The sequence below is a fragment of the Ananas comosus genome, linkage group 7 (assembly GCF_001540865.1).
Source record: "Ananas comosus cultivar F153 linkage group 7, ASM154086v1, whole genome shotgun sequence".
Lineage (NCBI taxonomy): Eukaryota > Viridiplantae > Streptophyta > Magnoliopsida > Poales > Bromeliaceae > Ananas > Ananas comosus.
Window position 1 is genome coordinate 188,448 of NC_033627.1, and position 20,778 is coordinate 209,225.

General features: G+C 37.1%; 3 protein-coding genes across 7 annotated transcripts; 2 read left to right on the top strand and 1 right to left on the bottom strand.

The window, feature by feature from the left end:
* On the top strand, positions 2,196-7,330 carry LOC109712833. 3 transcript variants are annotated; one of them, XR_002216978.1, is made up of 6 exons: positions 2,196-3,199; positions 3,691-5,334; positions 6,041-6,154; positions 6,303-6,452; positions 6,742-6,989; positions 7,097-7,330. XR_002216978.1 is itself a non-coding variant. In XM_020236603.1 (5 exons), the coding sequence occupies exons 2-5, from the start codon at positions 3,877-3,879 to the stop codon at positions 6,880-6,882; spliced, it is 1,863 nt and encodes a 620-aa protein (XP_020092192.1). In that variant the 5' UTR covers positions 2,196-3,199; positions 3,691-3,876; the 3' UTR covers positions 6,883-7,330. The 3 variants fall into 3 exon arrangements, 2 of the variants coding, with proteins under 2 accessions (XP_020092192.1, XP_020092193.1); XM_020236603.1 differs by having other exon boundaries at positions 6,742-7,330; XM_020236604.1 differs by having other exon boundaries at positions 2,196-2,434; positions 6,742-7,330.
* LOC109712626 (universal stress protein PHOS32-like) lies at positions 8,287-11,069 on the bottom strand. 2 transcript variants are annotated; one of them, XM_020236300.1, is made up of 4 exons: positions 10,857-11,069; positions 10,466-10,675; positions 10,247-10,338; positions 8,287-9,447 (listed from the first exon to the last, which is right to left on the bottom strand). In XM_020236300.1, exons 2-4 carry the CDS (start codon positions 10,584-10,586, stop codon positions 9,148-9,150), a joined length of 513 nt encoding a protein of 170 aa, XP_020091889.1. In that variant the 5' UTR covers positions 10,587-10,675; positions 10,857-11,069; the 3' UTR covers positions 8,287-9,147. The 2 variants fall into 2 exon arrangements, with proteins under 2 accessions (XP_020091889.1, XP_020091888.1); XM_020236299.1 differs by having other exon boundaries at positions 10,466-11,069.
* On the top strand, positions 17,722-20,756 carry LOC109712628 (E3 ubiquitin-protein ligase At3g02290-like). Of its 2 annotated transcripts, XM_020236305.1 has the most exons (5): positions 17,722-17,978; positions 18,365-18,672; positions 18,940-19,327; positions 19,548-19,657; positions 20,310-20,756. In XM_020236305.1, exons 2-5 carry the CDS (start codon positions 18,550-18,552, stop codon positions 20,334-20,336), a joined length of 648 nt encoding a protein of 215 aa, XP_020091894.1. In that variant the 5' UTR covers positions 17,722-17,978; positions 18,365-18,549; the 3' UTR covers positions 20,337-20,756. The 2 variants fall into 2 exon arrangements, with proteins under 2 accessions (XP_020091894.1, XP_020091895.1); XM_020236306.1 differs by lacking the exon at positions 17,722-17,978 and having other exon boundaries at positions 18,537-18,672; positions 18,960-19,327.

Genomic DNA, 20,778 nt, shown 5'->3' on the forward strand with positions numbered 1-20,778 from the left:
GGCCGTGCCAAAGCTTGTGGTGGCGATTGGGCAGCGGGTGCTGATTGGGCTCATAATTTCAGCCGCTTTTGTTGTCTTGTCATTGTTATCAATCTAAATCTCTTGAAACAGACAGTAAAACGTGTAGTTGTGGTCCTTTTGGCACATCCGGAGAGATTAAGTTGAATGTGGGTTTTGACTCATTGAGCGTTGTTTGATTTGACCTAATGGAGCCCTCTCTGCAAAGCAAAAGTAAACCAATTTTTGACTTGATCAAGCTGTCGAAGTTGGACTGGCTAGTTTTACTTTTAATGGCTATCGGATGAACATCATAGCAATCAAAAGTGTGAGCATATCTTGACGCATGCAATGTTCAGTGGGAAACATGGGAGAGCACACACAATGAAGGCAATCAGGATCACCACTACTCACCACCTAATAAAAGCGAGACATCTCGGACGACCCATTATATTAAAATGTGTATGTGTATGAGAATTCTCAAGATGCATGGCAAAACAGAAAAGTCAAGATGAAGCTAATTTGTGCAACGCGCCATATTTTGATTTGCTGTATAATTTCCGTTGAGAGCCTTCTTCCCTCTTTTTTTTTTTTGTCAGAGAGCGCAGCATTTTCATCGCTAATGAAAGTAGGAAAAGTGCCGCGCGTTGCGGACATCGGACTCGAAGTGGTTGAAACGAAAAGACGATGCGTTCACATTTTGGCAGCTACATTTGTTTCAGCAGCCATTTCGAATTGTCTCACAAATAAATAATGCCCGAGTATATTTAAAATTACAGCAAAATAAAGATTAATAGAAAAAGAAAAGATTAAAAAAATAAAATAATAAAATAAAACTATTGACTATTGAGAGGGGAGGTGTAAAACAGGCCGCACGACTGCAGGCCGGGCCATGACCCGGCATGGCTACTGTAGCATCCGTGCCGGGCCGAAGGGTCGGCCCGCAGGCCCGGCCCGCATCCCGTTACGGCACAGCCCAAATGGGCCGTAACTGCCGGGCCGCCATGACGATTATTTTAAAGGTTTGAAGGCTGTAGCCTGTAGGTCTGGCAAAAGCCAGGCCCAAGCTAAGCAATAGGTTTGCGTGATGCATGTCCAGTTGCCCACCCAAGTGGCCGAGTCCCACTGTCCAAGGGTCTGCCTGCCGTTGGGTTGGGCACTCGGGTGCACTGTTTTTTTCGAAAAAAATATTTTTTTATTATTTTTTTTCCGAAAAAGAGTTTAAAAAGTTTTTTTAAAAAAATTGATCAAAATGACCACAATACCCTCACTAACATTCAAAAATTTGACTATTAGAGAGGGCATTTTGGTCAAAAATTAAAAAATATTTATATATTAAAAAGTTAAATTTATTGTTTGTATTTTAATTTTTTTAATTTTTAAAATTTTTAAATGAATTTTAAAAAGACTATGTATAATTGTGTAAATTAAAAACTATAAGTCAAAAAGTTATAATTTAAACTCTTTTTCTTAAAAAAATAAATTTTTTAAAAAATACAAACTTTATGTAATATGATTAATACAAACTTTATATTTTTTTGTAATTATTTTTTTAAATATCAATTTCTCTTCAAATAATAAAAAATATTAAAAATATTTAATAAAAGAGTTTTCAAAAAATTAGGTATAATTGTGTAAAGTAAAAGTTATAAGTCAAATTTATAATTTAAAAAGAAATTATCTTTCTTTGAAAATAAATTTCTGAAAAAAAAACTGTGGAAGAAATTTTGTAAAAAAATTGGGCTGGAAGACTAGCACGAAGCTCGCCCCGGCCTGCACAGTCCGTGCTGGGCGGGCCAGAGGCCGGGCCGAGCCTTCTTTTATGTATAAACGGGCCACCGCGGCCCGGCCTTGATTAATAACCGGGTTGGTCCGGACCGAATCTTGGCCCGAATTGTTCCGGAAAAAGTGGGCCATTCCATCCCGGCACGGCCCACATTACATCCTCGAGTATGGGAAAGCAGCTAATGCAAGGGGCGACAATTGAGAGAATCATTAATCCAAGGGCCGAGCACCCAAACAAAACGCAAGAACCAAGCGTACGACAGAGTACGAGTCAGCCCATAAGGCCCGCAACCCAACCGTTCTGGCGTTCCATCTTCGGTTGCGGGTTGCGACTTGCGACGCGCTAAATTAATTGATTAATCGGATTTAATTGTAGGTTTGAGTCCCGCTTGGGGTCCACCGCGAGCTCCTCGGGGAAGCCATCGTCGTCGACCCAACCCTCTCTAGTCTCCGCTCCTCCTATTCCCTCCCTTCCTATGCTCGGATACTACCCGTGCACATAACCCCCCCTGTTTCTCCAAACACCCCACCAAACGCAAGCGAGCGCGAGCAATCGAACGCACGCTCTCCCTTCCCCTTCACGCGGGGGAGAATCCTCCGATGCCAAAGGACTTGGGATCTTCGTACCGCGTTTCGATCCACTTCGATTCAGGTTCCGTACCTTTCCCCCTCGATTTTTCTTTCTAATTTTGATTCCCAATTTGGTTTCGACTCGGAAACCCTAGTTTCCTTTCTCACTTTGCGCTACTGTATTGAATTCCGGGTCGGTTAATACTTCTGGAGTGGTTAGGGTTGTATGGGATTCGGTTAGCGGTAGGAAAATTCGCTCGAAATTTGTTGTGAAAGGATTCACGGTGCTCTGGATATTCTATTTGATCTTACTCTTCGATTATTATCAATGAGTTTTCAAGATGGAGAATCCTCGTGTCGGGTGGATGAATTTAGTTTTCAATTGTGAAGTTAATCGTGATCGATCATCGTTTTTGCCGTAATTAGGTCTTGGATTCTATCGGGCGTGATAGTTCATCCTATCTGTTTGTCAATTGCTGCTGTTGCTAAAACGAATTATGTGGTAGGCTGCAGTACAGGAGGGTAGATACTTTTTGGGGGTATCATTTCGGTTATATTTGCAGGAAATTAAGGGCTTGTTTGGATGCATGAGCATTTTTTTCAGCATGCTGTGAGTGGTTGATGAGGAGAGTGAAAAAAAAAAAATTGTTACGACCATATATTATAAACGTTCCCTAAGTCATTATTTTTTAATCACTGCCAAAGGCTTCTGTCGTTTTAGTGCTTTAAAGAACTGCTAATAGTTGGATGTTGTCGAGTAGCTACGCTATGCTGCATGTTAGCCAATGTTGCAGGTATTGGGTTGAGGAATACTTCATCTGCTGATCAGCTATTGATTGATTATGGGGTATGTAAAGCCAAACCTGCTGAGTGGTTTGATACTATATTCAAAAGGTGTTTGTTACATATTTGTATGCCTTTTCTTTACTTGAGATCCAAGCTGGTTTAAGCATTTTAATGTGGTTTTCGTCATCATCTTTGTGCTTTAGTTTTTCTTTTTTATCTGTCTAAAAAAATTTATTCTTTTTGGTTTCTTGCTTCAATCTTCGACTACCCTTTCTACATTTTATCATAAGTAGCTCGTCGATGATCAGGATGTGTTAAAGCATTCTGATGTGATAGTTCATTATCACTCTGAGTACGTAGTTTTCAATTTTTGTCCGATAAAATTTGCTCTGTTGATTCCTTGCTTTCAATCTCCATCCAATCTTTCAAAATTTGGTTATAAATAGTTATTGTGTATGCCCCAACATCTCTTTCCTGCCGTTGTAGGTAATGGTACTTTCTTCTTGACCACCTTAGCTATTAACATTGTTATTTTCCTTATGTCGTTGACAGGTACACATTCTGATGATTGAGATTTTCAACTCACAGATGTAAATGGTCTATGGAGTAGTGTGACATACTCTGTATTCGCATTATACAAGTTTGTCGTGCTGTTTAATTTGGCAAGGAGAGAAACGCTCTTAACTAAGTGATCTTCATAGACAAAGATTTTCTAGCACAATTAGTGTAATAAAAGATATGTCGAGGGGTCAATCTCAAACAAGAACCGACTCGAGGAGAAGAGCTCTCGGAAAGTGCAAGTGTAAAAGCAGTACTGAAAGTGTGGTGATCATTGATGTTGATAGCAGTAATGACGTGTTCATAATCAACTCTCCTGAGAATTCCCATCATGTACCTACTACTTCTAGAAGCCCTTGGAAGAATACATCTCCTGACAATGTTATTAGCATAGATGATGATGATGATGAAGAAATTGATGACAATCCTACTACCGCCAATCATGCCTCCACCAGCAAGTCATCGAATCGTATGTTTAATTGTGCTTCGCTCTCAAAAGAGCTGGATGATGATGGTGATGATGATGATGAGTGTCAAATGTATGTTAAAGATGGAAATTATTCTGCAAAATTGTTGCCTAAATATGGTTATCCTAGAAATCGCTATGGTCTAGATTTTGTTCCTGATTCGAGATCATCTGGAGGTAGCACTTCTGAGTCTGGCACATCTGAAGTGGAAAGTTCTGACTACGACAGTTCTGATTGTGAAATTATGGATGACACATCAGGGGAAATCCGTAAAAACTGGGAGAGAGCTGCTTCAAGAAAAAGGATGTCAGAGGGAGTTCAGATCAGCTCAGAGGACTGGACTAGTTTTTCAGGATCGACTTCTGATCTTGGAACACAGTCACATGAGACCACAGTAAACAATGAAGAAAACTGTTGTTTAAATGAGACCTATGCTGATCATCATCACAAAACACCTGCTGAATGTAGTCCAAACAATTCATATAATATAGAGAACAATCTCCCTTCTGATGAACCCATGGAAGATTTTCTTTTTTGTGCCACAAATTTAGATCCTTTTACAGGAATCAGTCACAATGAACCTGTTTTCCAGAAGGAAGAACTGATTCCAGAAAAATGTTCTACTCAATCTCAACCCCCTGATATTAATCAACTAAATGGCGCGGGTGCCTGTTCCTGTGAACCATCAGTTTGGGTTGATAATGGTCATGCTAATTATCCTGAGAAAATGGAGGAGGAGATCTTTCTGGATTCTTCGTGCCACTCTCAATTACCACACGATTTCATTGATAGTCCTGAAATTGCTGCTTATGAGAAAGAGAAGTCATTCACGAGTAGAAAGGCTTGGCCTAACAATCAGCAAACAGAAGAATCACAACTTAATAAGAATTGCTTCCAAACTAGCTTTAAGGAAGTTATTCTAGAGAAAACATTTGGTCACCATTATGCCGGAAGTAGGGGTGAGATGAGTTGCTCCTCTAATGCAGAATCTCAGGTTCAAAACGGTTTAGTTAGTCACTCTGAAAAACCTATGGAACTGACTGTGAATGACAACACATTGGATGTTCAAAACAATTTAATTATTGACCGTGAAAAACACAAGGAATCTGCTGAGTTTAGACGTGTTGCAGAGGAAGAATGGGCGTCCAGGCAGCGGCAGTTACAAATTCAGGTTTGGCTAATATATTTCGAAATTGTCTCTTGACTAGTTGGTTTCTCTCTCTTCTCTCCCACACCCCCCACCCCGCTCCCCCTCCANCACCCCCCCAAAAAAAAAGAAACCCACCCCCCTTCTTTTTCTTGCTGTATAAATATGTTATACTTTTCCTTATTGGTTGAGTTGGCATTAGTTTTCATTTGCTTAGTGCTGTATAAATATCTAATATGTTATGAATGACAATCGCTTTCAACTAAGGTATTCGGAAGATTTTGCTGGGAAGAATATGGCTTAAAAGTGGAATGGTTGTAGCAAACTTGTTTAGCTTGCTCCTTAAGTTTATATAGAGCTATCAAAGACAAATCCCAGAAAACTGTGCCGTGAGTGATTCCTTTTATCATTGGTACAATTGAAGTATGAATATTTATTTGCAAGAATACATGATCATTCTTGTAGATGCTTTGGTTTCTAGATAATTTTTCTAAAGCTTCAGTATTTACATTATCACACCCACAATAAGATCTAAGCTAACTTTATAGGTCAGCTCCGTAATTAGTGATTGCCAACACAGGTAAGTTTCAAATTTTTATAGATCAGCACCATGATAAGTGATTACAACTGGGCTATTGATTTCACATGGTTTTCATACATTGTGATTGTGTAGTACTTGTAATGCAATTTGGTGAATAGCCTGTACTGAAAGAGGCTCGTTGTATCATAGGCAGAAGAGGCTCAAAGATTGAGGAGGCGAAGAAAAGCTGAAAGTTTGCGTCTACTTCACATGGAAAAGAGGCAAAAGCAGCGGTTGGAGGAAATCCGTGAATCGCAAAAGAAGGTTTGGAAGTTATATTTTTGTTCTTCATTAACTTTGCAAATTTCGCTGATTATCTTCTAAAATTTGGCACCTGCCATCAGTTGTTGATAGTTTCACATGCTAAATGTTTCTTCATATACATGTCTTATTCTTGTGATTTCTTTTTCAGGATGAGGAAACTATAAATCTCAAAGAGCAAATACGTGTTGAGGTAAGGAAGGAACTTGAAATAATGGAATTAAGATGCAAAGACATGGCTTCAGTTTTGCGGGAATTAGGCATCCATGTTGAAGGGGGTCTTTTTCCTTTGCCTCGTGAGGTGTGTTTATCTATTTCTATCTATCTGCTAATTTATTGTTATATCAAGTAGAAGTTGTAAAAATACCCATATAATCTTGAGAATGTACCAATATAATCACAAGTAGCCCGCTTAGTGGTAGCTGGGTTAAACTAGCTTTTGATCCTGTGGCCCTAATTGCTTAAAACTGGGCTGGTATATTATATTATATATGGGCTAATTTATGCTTTCTGAAAGATGCTCTAGTTCCAAATTCCTCGGACTCACAGGCCGGTTTATGCTAACTTGAATACAATATTTATTTTACCAGATCAATTCTGCCTGTAAGCAAGCTCTGAGGAAGTTCCACCCAGATCGGTTCTCCAGAAGTGATATTCGCCAGCAGGTCAAAGCAGAGGAGACATTTAAGTTCATCTCGCGCTTGAAAGAAAAACTGCATCCTTTTTCTTGATTGAATAGGTTCTTGGAATTTGGTGTCGTCTGTTGTTTTTCTAGCACTGTTAACTGGTGGACCTCTGCCCTTTTGGCAATATTCTAGCATTTTCTTTTTCCTTTTGGGTAAATATTCCGGCGCTTGTTTCTTGATGAAGTAGGTCTGTTTCAAATTCTTTTTTCATCTGATGGAAAGGACTAACTAGGTTTTTCCATTTTTCCACTTTTCATAGGTGTCATGCCATGTTTGAAGTATGGCATGGATTAAGCACTTTGTTTAAGTCCTGTTTATGCCTCAAAAGCCCGTGGTTTTTCCTGATAATTTTTTACCCCGATAAATATTGTACGATGCTTTACGGGGAGCTTCTTTTAGAGGTTGGTGAGGAAAGGAAAGAGATGTGAAGGAACTGTTATTGTTGATCACTGAGGACTAAATAATATTAGATAAGATTGATTCTTTTTTAACACAGTACTACTCTTGCTCCTGGCACAATTTCTTTTGCTTTCTGCAAGCAGTGAGCAAACTCAAATAAATAAACGCCAAAAACCTTTTTTCTGGTACAGGCACATGCGCTGCTGTCCGCAAATGACACTTATGTAACAGTAACTCAACATTATCATCCCTGTCTTTAAGGGGTAAGAGCTAAATCGCCAGCAACAATTAGTGACCAAAACACTTTACTGGAGCCACCAGATGAGCCGTCCGTGACGGCACCGCTCTCTTTAGTTGCTCATGTAACACATTTAACTCCGCACTACTACAGTACTATTGTTGCCTTGGAGTCATCCAAGAATTTTTTAGTAAAAGAATTCCTACACATTACTGCACTNGGTAAAAGCATTTTATTAGACTTTATTCTTTTTTCATTGACAAATGTGAGATTTTGCTTGTTTAATTTGATTCTGCATGGTTCTTTACTTCACATGAAAATATATTAAAAGTTGAGTTAAATTCAATCAAAACATATAAATTAAGTTTTTTTTTCTTTTTTTTTTTGAGAGAAGGTAGCATGCTACCGTTTCATTTATTTAGGGTTTGAATTCAGCTACAAAGTGAGACAACAAGGTCTCCGACAGACATGAAAAAAAAAAAAAAAACACTAGTTGGTACAGAACTGATCCAATGCTCTCTCAGGGATCGGATCTTAGCTAGCAAAAACTACATATCCTTTTTCTCTTCTTTGAAAATACGATTGTTTCTTTCCGGCCGGACTACCCACCACGTTGTGTTACTGCTCATTTTTTATACTGAGATTTTATTCAATTGTCATAGAAAATGCAGATGAAAATCTCATTTCATTTCATATAATAAGCTGAGGCGTTGATAGCGCAAATGAACTTCTCAATCCAGAACAAACAGTGTTCCAACATTTGGAAATTAATTGGAAACAGAATCAGAAATGGTGAGTTGCGAGAAAAGTGATAGATCAGCTGATACAATATTATATTAATATACCACCGATTGATTCGTTCTGAAAACGTAGTATGGAGACGACACATCTATGAAAAGCAACATATATATATATAGATTATGGTCTTAGATCCAAATGAAGTTTCAGTTTAGAGAACCAATTCCTGCTTCCCTCATCAGCAGCGGAGGACGAAGCTTGTGGCGATGCTTCTATCTTCAGTTCCGAGCGTTGTTTCTTCGCTTTGGCGCTGCGATAGTAGAGCCAAAGGAGAGCGAGTGCCGCCAGGAGGAGAAGGCCCAGGCCCATCTTATCAACCAAGCCAAGGAGTTTCTTCAAGAGATGCACCACCTGGCACAGCTTCTTCAGTATAGACTTGAGGACATCTTCGATATCGTCGTCGTCGTCATCGTCTCTGAGCTTCTGTTCCTCCATCGTTACCTTCATCAGGCCCCCCCTACTCTCTTTCTCTCTCTTTCTCTCTCTCTCTCTCTCTCTCGCTCTGGTCCAGAGTGTGTTTTAATAATAGAGTAGAGAACGTAAGTACGTTCTGCATTATTACCTTCGTGAGTACCTTCCGAGTAAGAACCCGATCGACCCACATATTCCACATCTTGTGAGCCATAGTAACAGCATTGGGTGATTAATTCTAGCTTCTTATTTACACTTGTTACATAAGTAGGTGTTGCCATGTTGGGCCTCTTCCCTCTCGTTCTCACAAATTAAAGAAGAAGAATATACTAACCTTATTAACAGTTACCAAATCAACAAATGCATGCATTAGCGAGTACATTTTGAGTCCTTTTTAGACTTTCTTATCTACATACACTAGAAATAATCCAATTAAAATTAAGCCGAAAATGGTGATGGCTAGCCTAAGCTAGAAGCCAGAAATCTTTGTGGCGCCTGCTAGTGATCAAGTAGCCCCCAGAATTCCTTCCCTTCCTCCTCACTGCCAGAGTCATGCATGAAGCATTCTGTATGCAGTACTCTGCCACTCCGCCGCTTCTTCCGCGCATCAGTTTGCTGGCCCACATCATCAGCAGCAGCTGCCACGTCGCCGCTCGCTTCTTCTTCTGCCCCAAGACTAGAAGAGAGATGCCTCGTTTCCTCGCCTCCTCGACGATCGCTGGTCCTCGCTCTTTCCCTTCCACCAAAGAGATCTCTACTTTGACCTGTTAGGCATCGTCAGGGATATTTGCATGTTACTATGGTAGGGAGTGAGAAACTGCAACGCGTGCTTTCTAAAGTGAGATCCTTCATTTTATTATTAGAGTGGTATCAGTATAATATGGTGGCACAAGGGGATTACCACACATTGGAGTATGTTGCCTAGTCTTTTTCCATCAGACTCGGACCACATCTTAACATAAGATTCCGACCCAGGCCCTCAAAATAATTAATGGTTTACGAATGTACATGATTCATGTGTAGAGATGATATTGCTCTTTCCCTTCTCTCACTTTGAGGATAAGGACAATGCTGACTTGTGGAGATTCGCCTAACAATAACGAAGGAGATAATATAAAAAAATCAAAGTCTCCATTCACCGAACACTTCCTTATACTCTGACAATTTTGTTGAATAAAATATTTGTTTTCTATAGGTTGGTTGTCACATCCCTGCAATGGAGATCCTCTGTTGCCCAAGCTGTACAAATTTGCAGCAGCTAGCTTATAGTATAGCCTAATTAATCAACACCAACAAATTCGGGAAACTAAATGACTTCTCCACTTTAAGACAACCATTAATCGGATGCCGCATGTATACCCAGGTTTGAAATAATTCCTATACTCTGTACAACACATTCATCGGTAAGAAAAATTCTGGACCTTTCATTTTTCAGTTCAACTTTTTTTTTTTTTAAAAAAAAAAAAAAAAAAAACATACATAAATGCTACATTCACACATATTTTGATCTTTATGCTCCCCTCAGTAAAATCAATAGAAGATCACATAAATAAAAAACTTCACCTCTGGTCTTCTTGTTTGGCAAATACTTCTCAAGGCACGGAGATGCTTAAAGCCCCTCGAACCGACTGTTGTTGCACGGGGACTATGATTGCCTGCGAAGTAATAGCAGTTGACAGAAAGAGGAGAATTCAACTGAAGTCATTCTCATTCCCTACTTGAATCAACCTACGTATCGTTGAACTAAATTATATATACACAATACTAATTCTGCAAACTGACCATGTTTCGACAGCTTCAGGACGTCGAGAAGCACAACCGTGTCGCCGCCCTGCACGGCATGAGAAAGGGCCCACTCAAGAGCTGCCTTCGCCTCCGCTCTCGAGCCCGCTCCTGCAACCATGATCCTCCGTCCGGCAGCCGGCTTTGCTACACTATTATTGCTGTTATTGCTACTGAAGGAGTACGAGCTGTGCGCGGCTGCATGATCAACTGCTGCAGGGTTAATATTGGGTTTCAGATTGGACCGTCGGGTGCGCAACCGGACCCGGGTCGCCACCCGATTGAGACAGAAGCTCGCGATCCTCAGAGTGCCGGTCCGGCCCATGAAAGAATGCTTCAGATCGATGGGCGTTAATTAATAAAGAGTTACAGATTAAGAAGAGATGAGTACTGCTTCAACTAGTATATATGATGGAGATCTAGCAAGTAGCTGCAGAGTACGTGGAGCTTTATTCTTTGGACTCCTTCAGCTCTACGTGGATGATCTCCTGTTCTTCTCTCTCTCGCTCTCTCTCTCTCTCTCTCTCTAGTCTCTACCCGTGTCTCCTTTCATATATTGTAGGAGAGATCCACTCCCACAGATAATTAAGCGGCTTCATCCTAAACTAACGTGCAGGCCACAAAGGTCTATCTATAAATACATATTTATTGTATATAATGCATACGTGCGTGCTAGCTTTGTCATATATATANATATATATATATATATATATATATATATATATATATATATATCATCATAAATCTCAGGATCGTAGGTACTAGCGTCGGATGATTAGCTGGATGTACGGTTGCAACTGCTTAATTTGACCATGATGATCGATCTGAAGAAAGTTACCCTATCGACCGTCATGACTAACCTTTGACCCGCCACACATTCAAGATTAGATTTGATCAGGTAAGTTGGGGATCTTCGTATGGGTCTCAAATCTCGCAACAATCGACTAGGATTTAGATGTGGTGGAACTGTAATAGAATTTTTCGAATCAGGCTTATCTAATTATTTGATACTTCTATTTGACTCTTACTCCTGTGATAGTCATTATGCTTCTTTTTTTTTCAGCGGTATTTTTTTTTTGTCTTATTCTATATATAATTCAATTCGTAACTGTCGGGCATGTCCTCTATCATGCTAACATCTTGTAAACTAGCTATTTGTCTATTGTATTGTATTCTGTTTCACTCGAATCTCTCACACCAGCAAGCTTGGTGTGGGCTAGAGGGGTGTATATATAGCAGTAGTTAATTCGTTTGGTAGAACAACCCCGGAATATAAACTCTTTCGCGAATTAATTAGAGTTTGGAAATATTCGCACGCTTCAACGCTCTTAATCTTCGTTGTATGCTCTCAACAACCAAAATCTCCACCCACGGATTTTCCCAGCTAAATGCTTTGCCCTACTAAAACATTTTATTGTAATAATATATACGGAATAGGAACAAATTATGGGTGGAAAGGTCAACTTGGATTGACAACGGGACAAGGTTTCTCAGACTTGCGATTATCCATCTCTCACCGTCTCCTAGCTGGCGCCAATTTCTTTTAATACATATATATAGAGAACGTACGTAGGCTAAAGCATTTCCATCTTAACAATTTAGAATCATTGTAGAGATAGGAGGATAAGAAAACAAGTGGTTTAAATTGCTATTCACTTGTACTATATTGCGTAGTGGAGACTTGCACGGGAGGTTTCCTAATATTCTACTATTGGTAATCAAAAATGCAGGCGAGTGGAAGCATAGTTTATTTTGGAAATCAATGGGCGTGGGCATTTTGTTATTCCTTTTATCTCGGTCAAAAAATGTTGATCTTTCAAAAAGAAATAGAAAAACGAAAGTTAATTGTTTTATCTTTTATGTTTTCCGCAGAAAATCCCTGGGATGATGTCTCTATTTTGTATGTAGGTACAATTTTCTTCTTTAGTAAGGGAGAGTCTGGAGCTTCTGCACAGAAGAAATGAGCCCAACCCAATTCCCTTGCTTTGGGCCTGTTAGGCCCACTTGACATATTGCATTTTAGAACAAATCCCATCTAACAGCTCTGTCATTGAATGCGTTTTTTCATATACCTCTCAAATATTTGAATTTTCATGCATACTCTGGAAAGAACTGGAATTCTTAAACATTTGGGCTTGTCACTTACTAGAACTAGTAGTTCTCGTACAGAAAATGAAAAAAAAAAAAATAAAAAAAATAAAAAAACTACTTCTGATGAAAAAAATTTTGCCCGAAAAAACCTTACTTTTTATGGATATGACATTCTTTTCTGCTGGGGTAAACATCTTGTGTCCTAAGAGCAGGATCCAAAGTTTCAAAAGTTTATTCTATTTCATCAAAATATTTAATAAAAAATAAAAAAATGAATAAAAGATTGCTTGTTCGAATAAATCTATTTGAACAAGCAGCCTTCTTACAAAAGCTCTAAGTTGAACGATGTCTATCATTGTCATATGTCAAGTGCTCGACTTCTCGAATTTTTGCCGATCAAACTCTTGCCGATGAGTGATGTACTACTGGATCTTACAAACTAAGCAATAATTAATAATAATCCGATGTTGGATCTACTGATGGAATAACTTGCATAGAAGGCAAAGCTAACTCGTACCAACTAAACCCTCTTCCCCACTTTTAGAAGGAATAATGGTAATAATAATAACAATAATACAATTGTACTACATAATTACTTGTCTATTTCGCTGACAGCGACAAATAATTGTACAATAGATCAATCTATAATTATATGCTAATATTAATAACCAACCGCCAATGGGCCCATTGTCTATTGCATCTGAATTAACTTGGTTGTGGTGAGTCAATGACACCATTTGGCTTGACTTGGGCTCAAACTTTCTTACTTTTGACTCAAATGTATATGCATAGAATTGAGAATTTTTTTTTAATATCAATTCAAGTGAAATCTAAATCATTTAAACCTATTTTTAAATCAAGTAAAACAACGTGACTCATCGATTGGACCAATTGATTGGGTTGAACGTATGGGCTTTAGATTAAACTGTGCTCATATCGTATCGCTATGATTGCGTTAAGTGTGGTTTCCAAAGTTTAGCTAGGGTGGCTCTATGATGTTCATCCAAATTCGTCAATTACATAAACCCTCAAAACTAAAGTCTAAAGCTACCGAGCTTTTAGAAAAACAAAGAACTTATACTTTCATTTCATTTTTATTGATAGGGCAATTTTGTTGTGTAAATTAAAGTTTAAAAGAACCTGCTTTAATTTCATTTTTTAACTCTGCTTATCAGCTACCACTTATGTCCAATCAAACCTAGTCCGCGGGAGAAGTTAGTATTAGAATATCAGACCTAGTAAGTACTAAAAGGTTCATAGTTTGGTTCTTTGTCAACTTCAATATGAAAATAACTGTTAATTGGGACTCTTTGACAACCTCGTGTTTGCTCGCAGAGGCTCGTTCGATCAGAAACATAGCGTGCTCCTCTATCCCTATCCATTAACTGGGGCCATCCCTATTATCCCACATAAAACAATCATCCAACGAGATTCCAAACGTTGAATGAGCCCAATATCTACCTATACATGGAGAGAGGGAGAGTATATCTTAGTTACTATCCATAGTTTTATAAAATATATTTAGTATAAATTTTCTAATTCTTAAATTAATATTACTTTACCTATCATTCTAAATCTTAAACAATTTAAGAGCTAAAAGATAAATAATCGACACTAACCCTTTATTGTCAAATATATTCTAGCTCGTACATCATTGATAGTGAATAAATAGTATTGACTATCCATTTTTTAACAATTTAAAAAAAATAGTAACAAATACTATTTTCATACTAATAATAAGCATCTAGCCCCACTAATATATATATATATATATATATATAGAATTAGGCTGGAATACTATTAATAATAAAATGCTCTTTTCTGCATCAAGTTTTTAACCTTTTGGATGAAAAATTGTAAGGTCAGGATGATATTAGTCGATTAAAATTGAGTGGTCCCCCTAGGGTTGAGTGGTCCCCACTGGGTTATAAGTATTTAATCAAATGGCTAGAAATAATGAAAAGAGTTGATCCAAAGGCTAAAAAACCTAGTAGCAACAATGAGATTTTGCTACTAATAGTAGCCCAGTCAACTCTCTCTCTCTCTCTCTCGTCATCCGTCTCCTCTCAATCTCTCTCTCTCTCTCTCTCTCTCTATATATATATAATATATATATATTAAAGTATGCTAAAATATTGTAAAAGTATTATGGGGGTGATATCTTGTGTGTTTTTGGCCCTTGTGGAGAGATGTAAGGTTGAGATGATGGTGTAGGTGGTGGTAGGTGGAATAGTGTTTAATCCAAGGGCCATTAATAAATCAAAAAGTAGATCCAATGCTTAAAACCTAATAGCACCATGATGGTGATACTTGTAAAAAGTATCATAGCTCAACTCTCTCTCTCTTCTCTCTCTCTCATCTCTATATATATATATATATATTATTATATATATATAATATAGTACGACCGTTCCCTAGAGTAAGTGGCAAAGGGTTTGGTGGTTGGTACCTCAGTGACTCCAAGTTCAGATATCCTAATTGATTTACATTTCTAGCTAAGTTTATTCTAAAATTTCTCTAAGTTTATTTCTAAATGAAATAAAACGAAGCCAGGTAGCGCGGCTACCTATCTCTCAAAAAAAAGAATACTATTAATAGCACCAATGGCTTGTGCTATTAAGTTTGCTGTCCTTAAATAAAAGATATGCGGTCAGGATGATGTTGAGCCCTCTAGGATTGAATGGGTAGTTGGTTGAATATATAATCTAACGGATGGAAGTGATAAAAGAGGTAAATCTAACGGCAGAAAATTTGATAGGCAACCAAATGCTTTCGTGCTATCGACAGTATCCTAGCCGGACTCTATATATATATATATATATATAATATATATATATATATATATATATTATATATATATATATATATGTATAGAATATTTTTTTTAATTTCGAATTCTATATCAAAATTCCTAGCCCCACTTAATTATATATATATTATAATAATAGAATTTGGCTGGAAATACTTATTAATAATAAAAAATGCTGCTTTTTGCTATCAAATTTTTTACCTTTGGAAGTAACGATTTGCATGAAAAATTGTAAAGTCAGGATGATATTTAGTAACGTTAAAATTAGAGTGTCCCGAACTAGGTTGAGTGGTCCCCACTGGGTTAGATTTAAATCAAATGGCTAGAAAATAATCGAAAAAGTTGATCCAAAGGACTAAAAACTAGTAAAATATGCAGATTTTGCTACTAATAGTAAGCCACAGTCCAACTCTTCTCTTCTCTATCTCTTGATCATCTCAATCAGTCCGATCTTCATGTCTCTCATCTCTCACTCTCATATATATATATAGTTTATATATCAAGTATGGCTAAAATATTTGTAAAAGTATTATGGGGTGATATAAATGTGATTATTTACCCCTTGAATGGAGTATTAAGGTTGAAGATGAATGTGGTATAGGCGGTGGATAGTGGAATAGAAATAAAAGGGCCAATTAACAAAATAGATCAAATGCTTAAAAACCTAAATAGCAAAATGGTGATACTCTAATAAGCTCTACTATCTCACTCATAAGAAGATTCAACATCTATCATCTCTATTATAATATATAATAATATAAATATATATATAATGTATGACCGAAATCCTAAAGTAAAGCTGGCAAAAGGTTAGGTGGTTACCGTGACCCAAGTTCGAATCCTATTGATTTAATTATAATAAATTTTCTAAATTTCTCTAAGTTATATTCTAAAATGGAAAATAAAACGAAGCAGGTAGCAAACTCTACATATCTCTCAAAAAAAAAAAGATCTAAATTAATAGCACCAATGCATAATAAGGTTTGCTGCCTTATTAAAACGAATGTGCGGTCAGGGATGTGAGCCCTGCTAGGATTGAATGGTAGTTGGATTGAATAGTATAAAATTCTAAAGAAGTGATAAAAAGGTAAATTGCTAAACGGCAAGAAAATTATGAATAAGCACCACAATAATCGTGCTATCGAACAGTATCCTACCGGACTCTATATATATATATTATATATATATATTATATATATATTATAATTATATTATATATATATAATATAATAATAGTTAGAATATTTTATTTTAATTATCGAATTCTATCCAATCTTACATTTATTTTTTTTCCCTTTTCTTTTTCTTGGCAAAAACGGAAGTGTATAAGTAATATCATCGAATATATTATTCAATCACACTAAATATTGGAATCATATTGAGATGAAGGGTAACGTATCTAAAAATAAAAGGAGAATGATATAAAATAAGCTAGGAAGGAGAAAAATCTTAATTAAGAGGAATAATTAAAAATTTCCAATGAAATGCAACTAATAGATGAATATATAATTAGCTAAAGCAAGATAAATGTTTAAACAGAAATAATAAGCCATATGAACTAAATTCTCATTACTACTTAAATTGATTTAAATTTGAATGCAGTTCTTAATTTTTGGATATTTGCCTCGTGATTAAAATAAAAATGTAAGTCTCAAAAATATACAATAATAAACTGCATAAGGCAATTGAGGCGGGAAAAAATTGAAAATAATGATGTTAGTTATAAGGGGATTATCCAATTAAATTGCAATTTTTAGAAGATCAATGCTCACAAAAACAAAAAATAAAGAGATTGTACGCTACACAAGACTTAAATGGACAACAGGACTAAATTCGAAATATATATATATATAAAAATCTAACTCAAGTTATTTCGAAATGAAATAAACGAAGCGTGGCAGCGGCTACTATCTCTAAAAAACATAAAAAAATAAATAAATAACAAGGGAAGGGGATCTCTAATTTTGTTTCAACAACTACAAGTGTACATTTTTTTCAATAAATTTTTTTTTAGCGCACTCACAATTCACAAATAGTGACTCGGAAGTCACTTTCCTAATCGAGCTGATCTAAATTGACTGTAATTATATCGACCACTAACAAAGTAAAAGAATTACTGCCATCATCAATTCCCAATAAGGAAGTGGCCTTTCGGTGATAACCTTGCCCCATAAATTCTCAATCAAGCACACAGTAATCATCGCCGTCCATCTTCTAAAGTTCCGCGCTCATCCAACCGTCAAACGAGTATGTGAAATTAAAAAAAGCCGTAACGATATAAACTGGCGTTTTAACTCCAGCACTTAAAATCTCTCTACGCGAAAGAATCCCCCTCTTCACCCAACCTACTCTCTCTCTCTCTCTCTCTCTCTCTCTCTCTCTCTCCGCGCTTTTTCTTTTTTTTTTCTTTTTATTTTTTATTTTTCTTTTCTTTTCGTCGGTGCGATCTCGTAGCCTTTTTTGAGGCGGATTTACCGGAACGGAGAGGAAATTTAGGAGCTCCGATCGGGGTGGAGTGAGATGTTTGTTTTTTTAGGGTTTTGTTGATCCGCGTCTCTTTTTCTCTCTCTCTCCCCCCGCTTCGATCGCATGCGCCGTTTAATTCCCATATAGGTGTGATGTTGATTTTGATTTTGTTTGAAGTTAGATTTTTCTAGAGTTTTACAGGGTCCTCTTTTAATGCAGTCTTATTTTTAGATTGAAGCAGCATGAAATATTCCGGTTTTTTTTCTCTAAATCATTTGATAGTCGATTTGCGTTTTACTGTTTGCTCTCTGTGTCAACCTTAACCAATTTTTTTTTTTTTTTTTTTGTTTTTCCTGATCTATGAACACTAAACCCTAGTTAAAATATATATTTATTTTGAACTTCTTATATGCAAGATAGGTTTAGATTTTGATAATTTAGCAGTAATTATGGATTCTAGGATTGTTACTTACTTAACTTGAAGGTTCTCTTAATTCTGTTTTAATCTTCATAACGTCTCTTCTCTTTGGCAGGTATAAACTACAAAGAGATGCGGTGATTTCGATGTTTTACTGTGAGTTCTGATTTTGAAAGCTGTATACATCTCTCTAGCCAAATTCTGGCGCTTCTCATTGCGAAATATCCCAATTTGAGCTCCAAACTAAGAAGATTTGGGCAAAAGGGCTTAGATTTGAAGTAGAAAGAGGAGGATTGGGTTATGGGTTCCTTTCTTTGTTGCCTGCGTGTGGACGATCCAGAAGAGGATCGGCATCCAACTGCTTCCGTCGACGGCGGCTGTTTAGGCCTCATCAGATGGTCCTCTCTACCGTTGCTGAATGTGGTATGATACGTACTCTCTTATCTGAAAATACCCTTCCTTTTGTACAGAAAAGGTAGTACATGTTAATTTCGTCGATCATCTTATGTTTGTTCAAGCCACATTACCATATACTTGCTTATGCTTTTTGTCTAAACTTTTGCTCAGAAAGCAGGTTTTGATCTGTTTTATGTATATGTTCTTTTTTAGAACCGAGGTTTTTCTAATGTGTAAATGATAAGCATAACAAGGCCTCTCTCTCTCTCTCTCTCTGTTTTGTGTTTTCTACAGTATGTTGGATTATTTAACAGAGGTCAAGCACGCATCGCCCCTTCACCTGAACAGGGAACAAATTCTTCATCTTCCACCTCTCAACAGCAAGACCGTTCCTACATGGACACATTCCGATGTCCTCTGCGGCCCCTAGCTTATGATGATCCAAGATGCTCTCAGGTGCGGCGTCGAAGTGATGGGAAAGTGGCTGCCAAAGCCTCGAGTCATTGCCATGCTGCGTCTGAACCAACGAGACATGGCAATGATGCTTGTGTAGAATCAACAGCTGCAATGGAAAAGTTGAATGAAATTTTACTTAAGAGTTCATTAGCAGACGGACTGAGTGAGGAAGCAGATGCATATTCTTCATCTGAAGATGAGGATGATTGTCCGATTTGCCTTGAAGGTGCATCAGAGTAACTAATTTCGCACTTACCTCACTCTAAATTTCCATTTAATACTATAAACCTATGGGAAAAAAAGGTATTATAGAAGAAAGAATGCATTCTATGTATATATGTATGCCGTTATGTTGGAATCCAACAGGAGGGTATTGCAGATGTTATATTTACAATGAGTTTCTACAATGTTCTGCATTAAGATTTCTTCTGCTAATGTTATTGCAGAATACGTTTCTGAGAACCCGAAGATGATATTGCAATGCACTCACCATTACCACCTAAGTTGTATATATGAGTGGATGGAAAGAAGTGAAGCATGTCCGGTCTGTGGCAAGGTAAGCTTTATGTTTTCTTATTGGTGCTCGTCCATCACATATCAGCAGTTCTTGTTCCATTTTATGTTCCTGATTGTGTAGAAACCATAATTTTAGGTAGTTTCAGCCATAAAACCAGTACAGTCTACTTCCGGGTAGAATCATACACTACTTTTTGCTGCAGTACCATTCTAGATGTAATCTTGAGAACTTACCTTGCTAGTGAAAGGATTTTTTTTTTAAAAAAAAAATCAAAATTACTTGTGGGATCAGGCAGCTTGTTGGCTAAAACGAAGTCTAATTTCCTATGTGGTTTGTGAGGATTACATATTTTATTTACATGTAAGTAGGATATGCGTACCTATCCAACATCCTTATACTACTGAGCTTTTCATGGCAAGTTCACCTGTTATTGTCTCACTTCGCTTTGTGACTTTTTATCAATCTTTTTGGACCATTCTCATCTTTAAGTTGCTCTGACTCCATATGGTGATCTTGTCTTGCTTTCCTTTTCCTTTCATTTGCTTATTTACCGTATTCTATTTATTCCATATGGTGCGGGTAATTAGACTATTACAGATCCTTGTGCTCCATGCTAGTATTCAGATTATTCGCTGCATCTGTAGTGTTCTTCTTCTTCTGCATTTATATGTTCTTATGCTGCATTTTACAGGTAATGTTGTTCAATGAGGCAACATGATTCTGGTGCTTCAGTTATGCTTCTGTGGTTCTCGGAGTTTTTGCCATTAAAAGATGGTAGATTTTGTAAATATGCCTGCCGAAACTGCGGCCCCTAAGCTTATATTGCCAAGCATAGTTCTATTACAAGGTTTTTAGATATAGATTTATTTATTTTTCTTCTTTTTTCTTTTCGTTTTGGGAAATCAATCTGTTTATGTGAAGACCCTGAACTTTCACAGCAGTAAAACATTATAAGGAAATGTTTTCTCCTTGTTATGAAATCTGGAGCAAACTGTGTAGCTATGCAAATTAAATTTTGGCATGATAGAGGACTCTAGGTACACAGAATTTTACTCTCGAATTAGTGCTTGTTTATGATGAAGTCTGTAATAGGATTTTTTCTTTTTTTAATCAATATAGTTGATTGTAGTTTGTTCTAGGATTTTTTTTATTAATATTGT

Coding starts and splice junctions, on each gene's coding strand:
- LOC109712833 (XM_020236603.1), top strand. CDS start 3,877: ATGTCGAGGGGTCAATCTCAAACAAGAACCGACTCGAGGAGAAGAGCT. Junction 5,335..6,040: donor AGCGGCAGTTACAAATTCAG/GTTTGGCTAATA, acceptor GTTGTATCATAG/GCAGAAGAGGCTCAAAGATT. Junction 6,155..6,302: donor TCCGTGAATCGCAAAAGAAG/GTTTGGAAGTTA, acceptor TTTCTTTTTCAG/GATGAGGAAACTATAAATCT.
- LOC109712628 (XM_020236305.1), top strand. CDS start 18,550: ATGGGTTCCTTTCTTTGTTGCCTGCGTGTGGACGATCCAGAAGAGGAT. Junction 19,328..19,547: donor TTGTCCGATTTGCCTTGAAG/GTGCATCAGAGT, acceptor ATGTTATTGCAG/AATACGTTTCTGAGAACCCG. Junction 19,658..20,309: donor CATGTCCGGTCTGTGGCAAG/GTAAGCTTTATG, acceptor TGCATTTTACAG/GTAATGTTGTTCAATGAGGC.
- LOC109712626 (XM_020236299.1), bottom strand. CDS start 10,790: ATGGGCCGGACCGGCACTCTGAGGATCGCGAGCTTCTGTCTCAATCGG. Junction 10,339..10,465: donor CCTGAAGCTGTCGAAACATG/GTCAGTTTGCAG, acceptor ATTACTTCGCAG/GCAATCATAGTCCCCGTGCA. Junction 9,448..10,246: donor GCCAAACAAGAAGACCAGAG/GTGAAGTTTTTT, acceptor GATGCCTAACAG/GTCAAAGTAGAGATCTCTTT.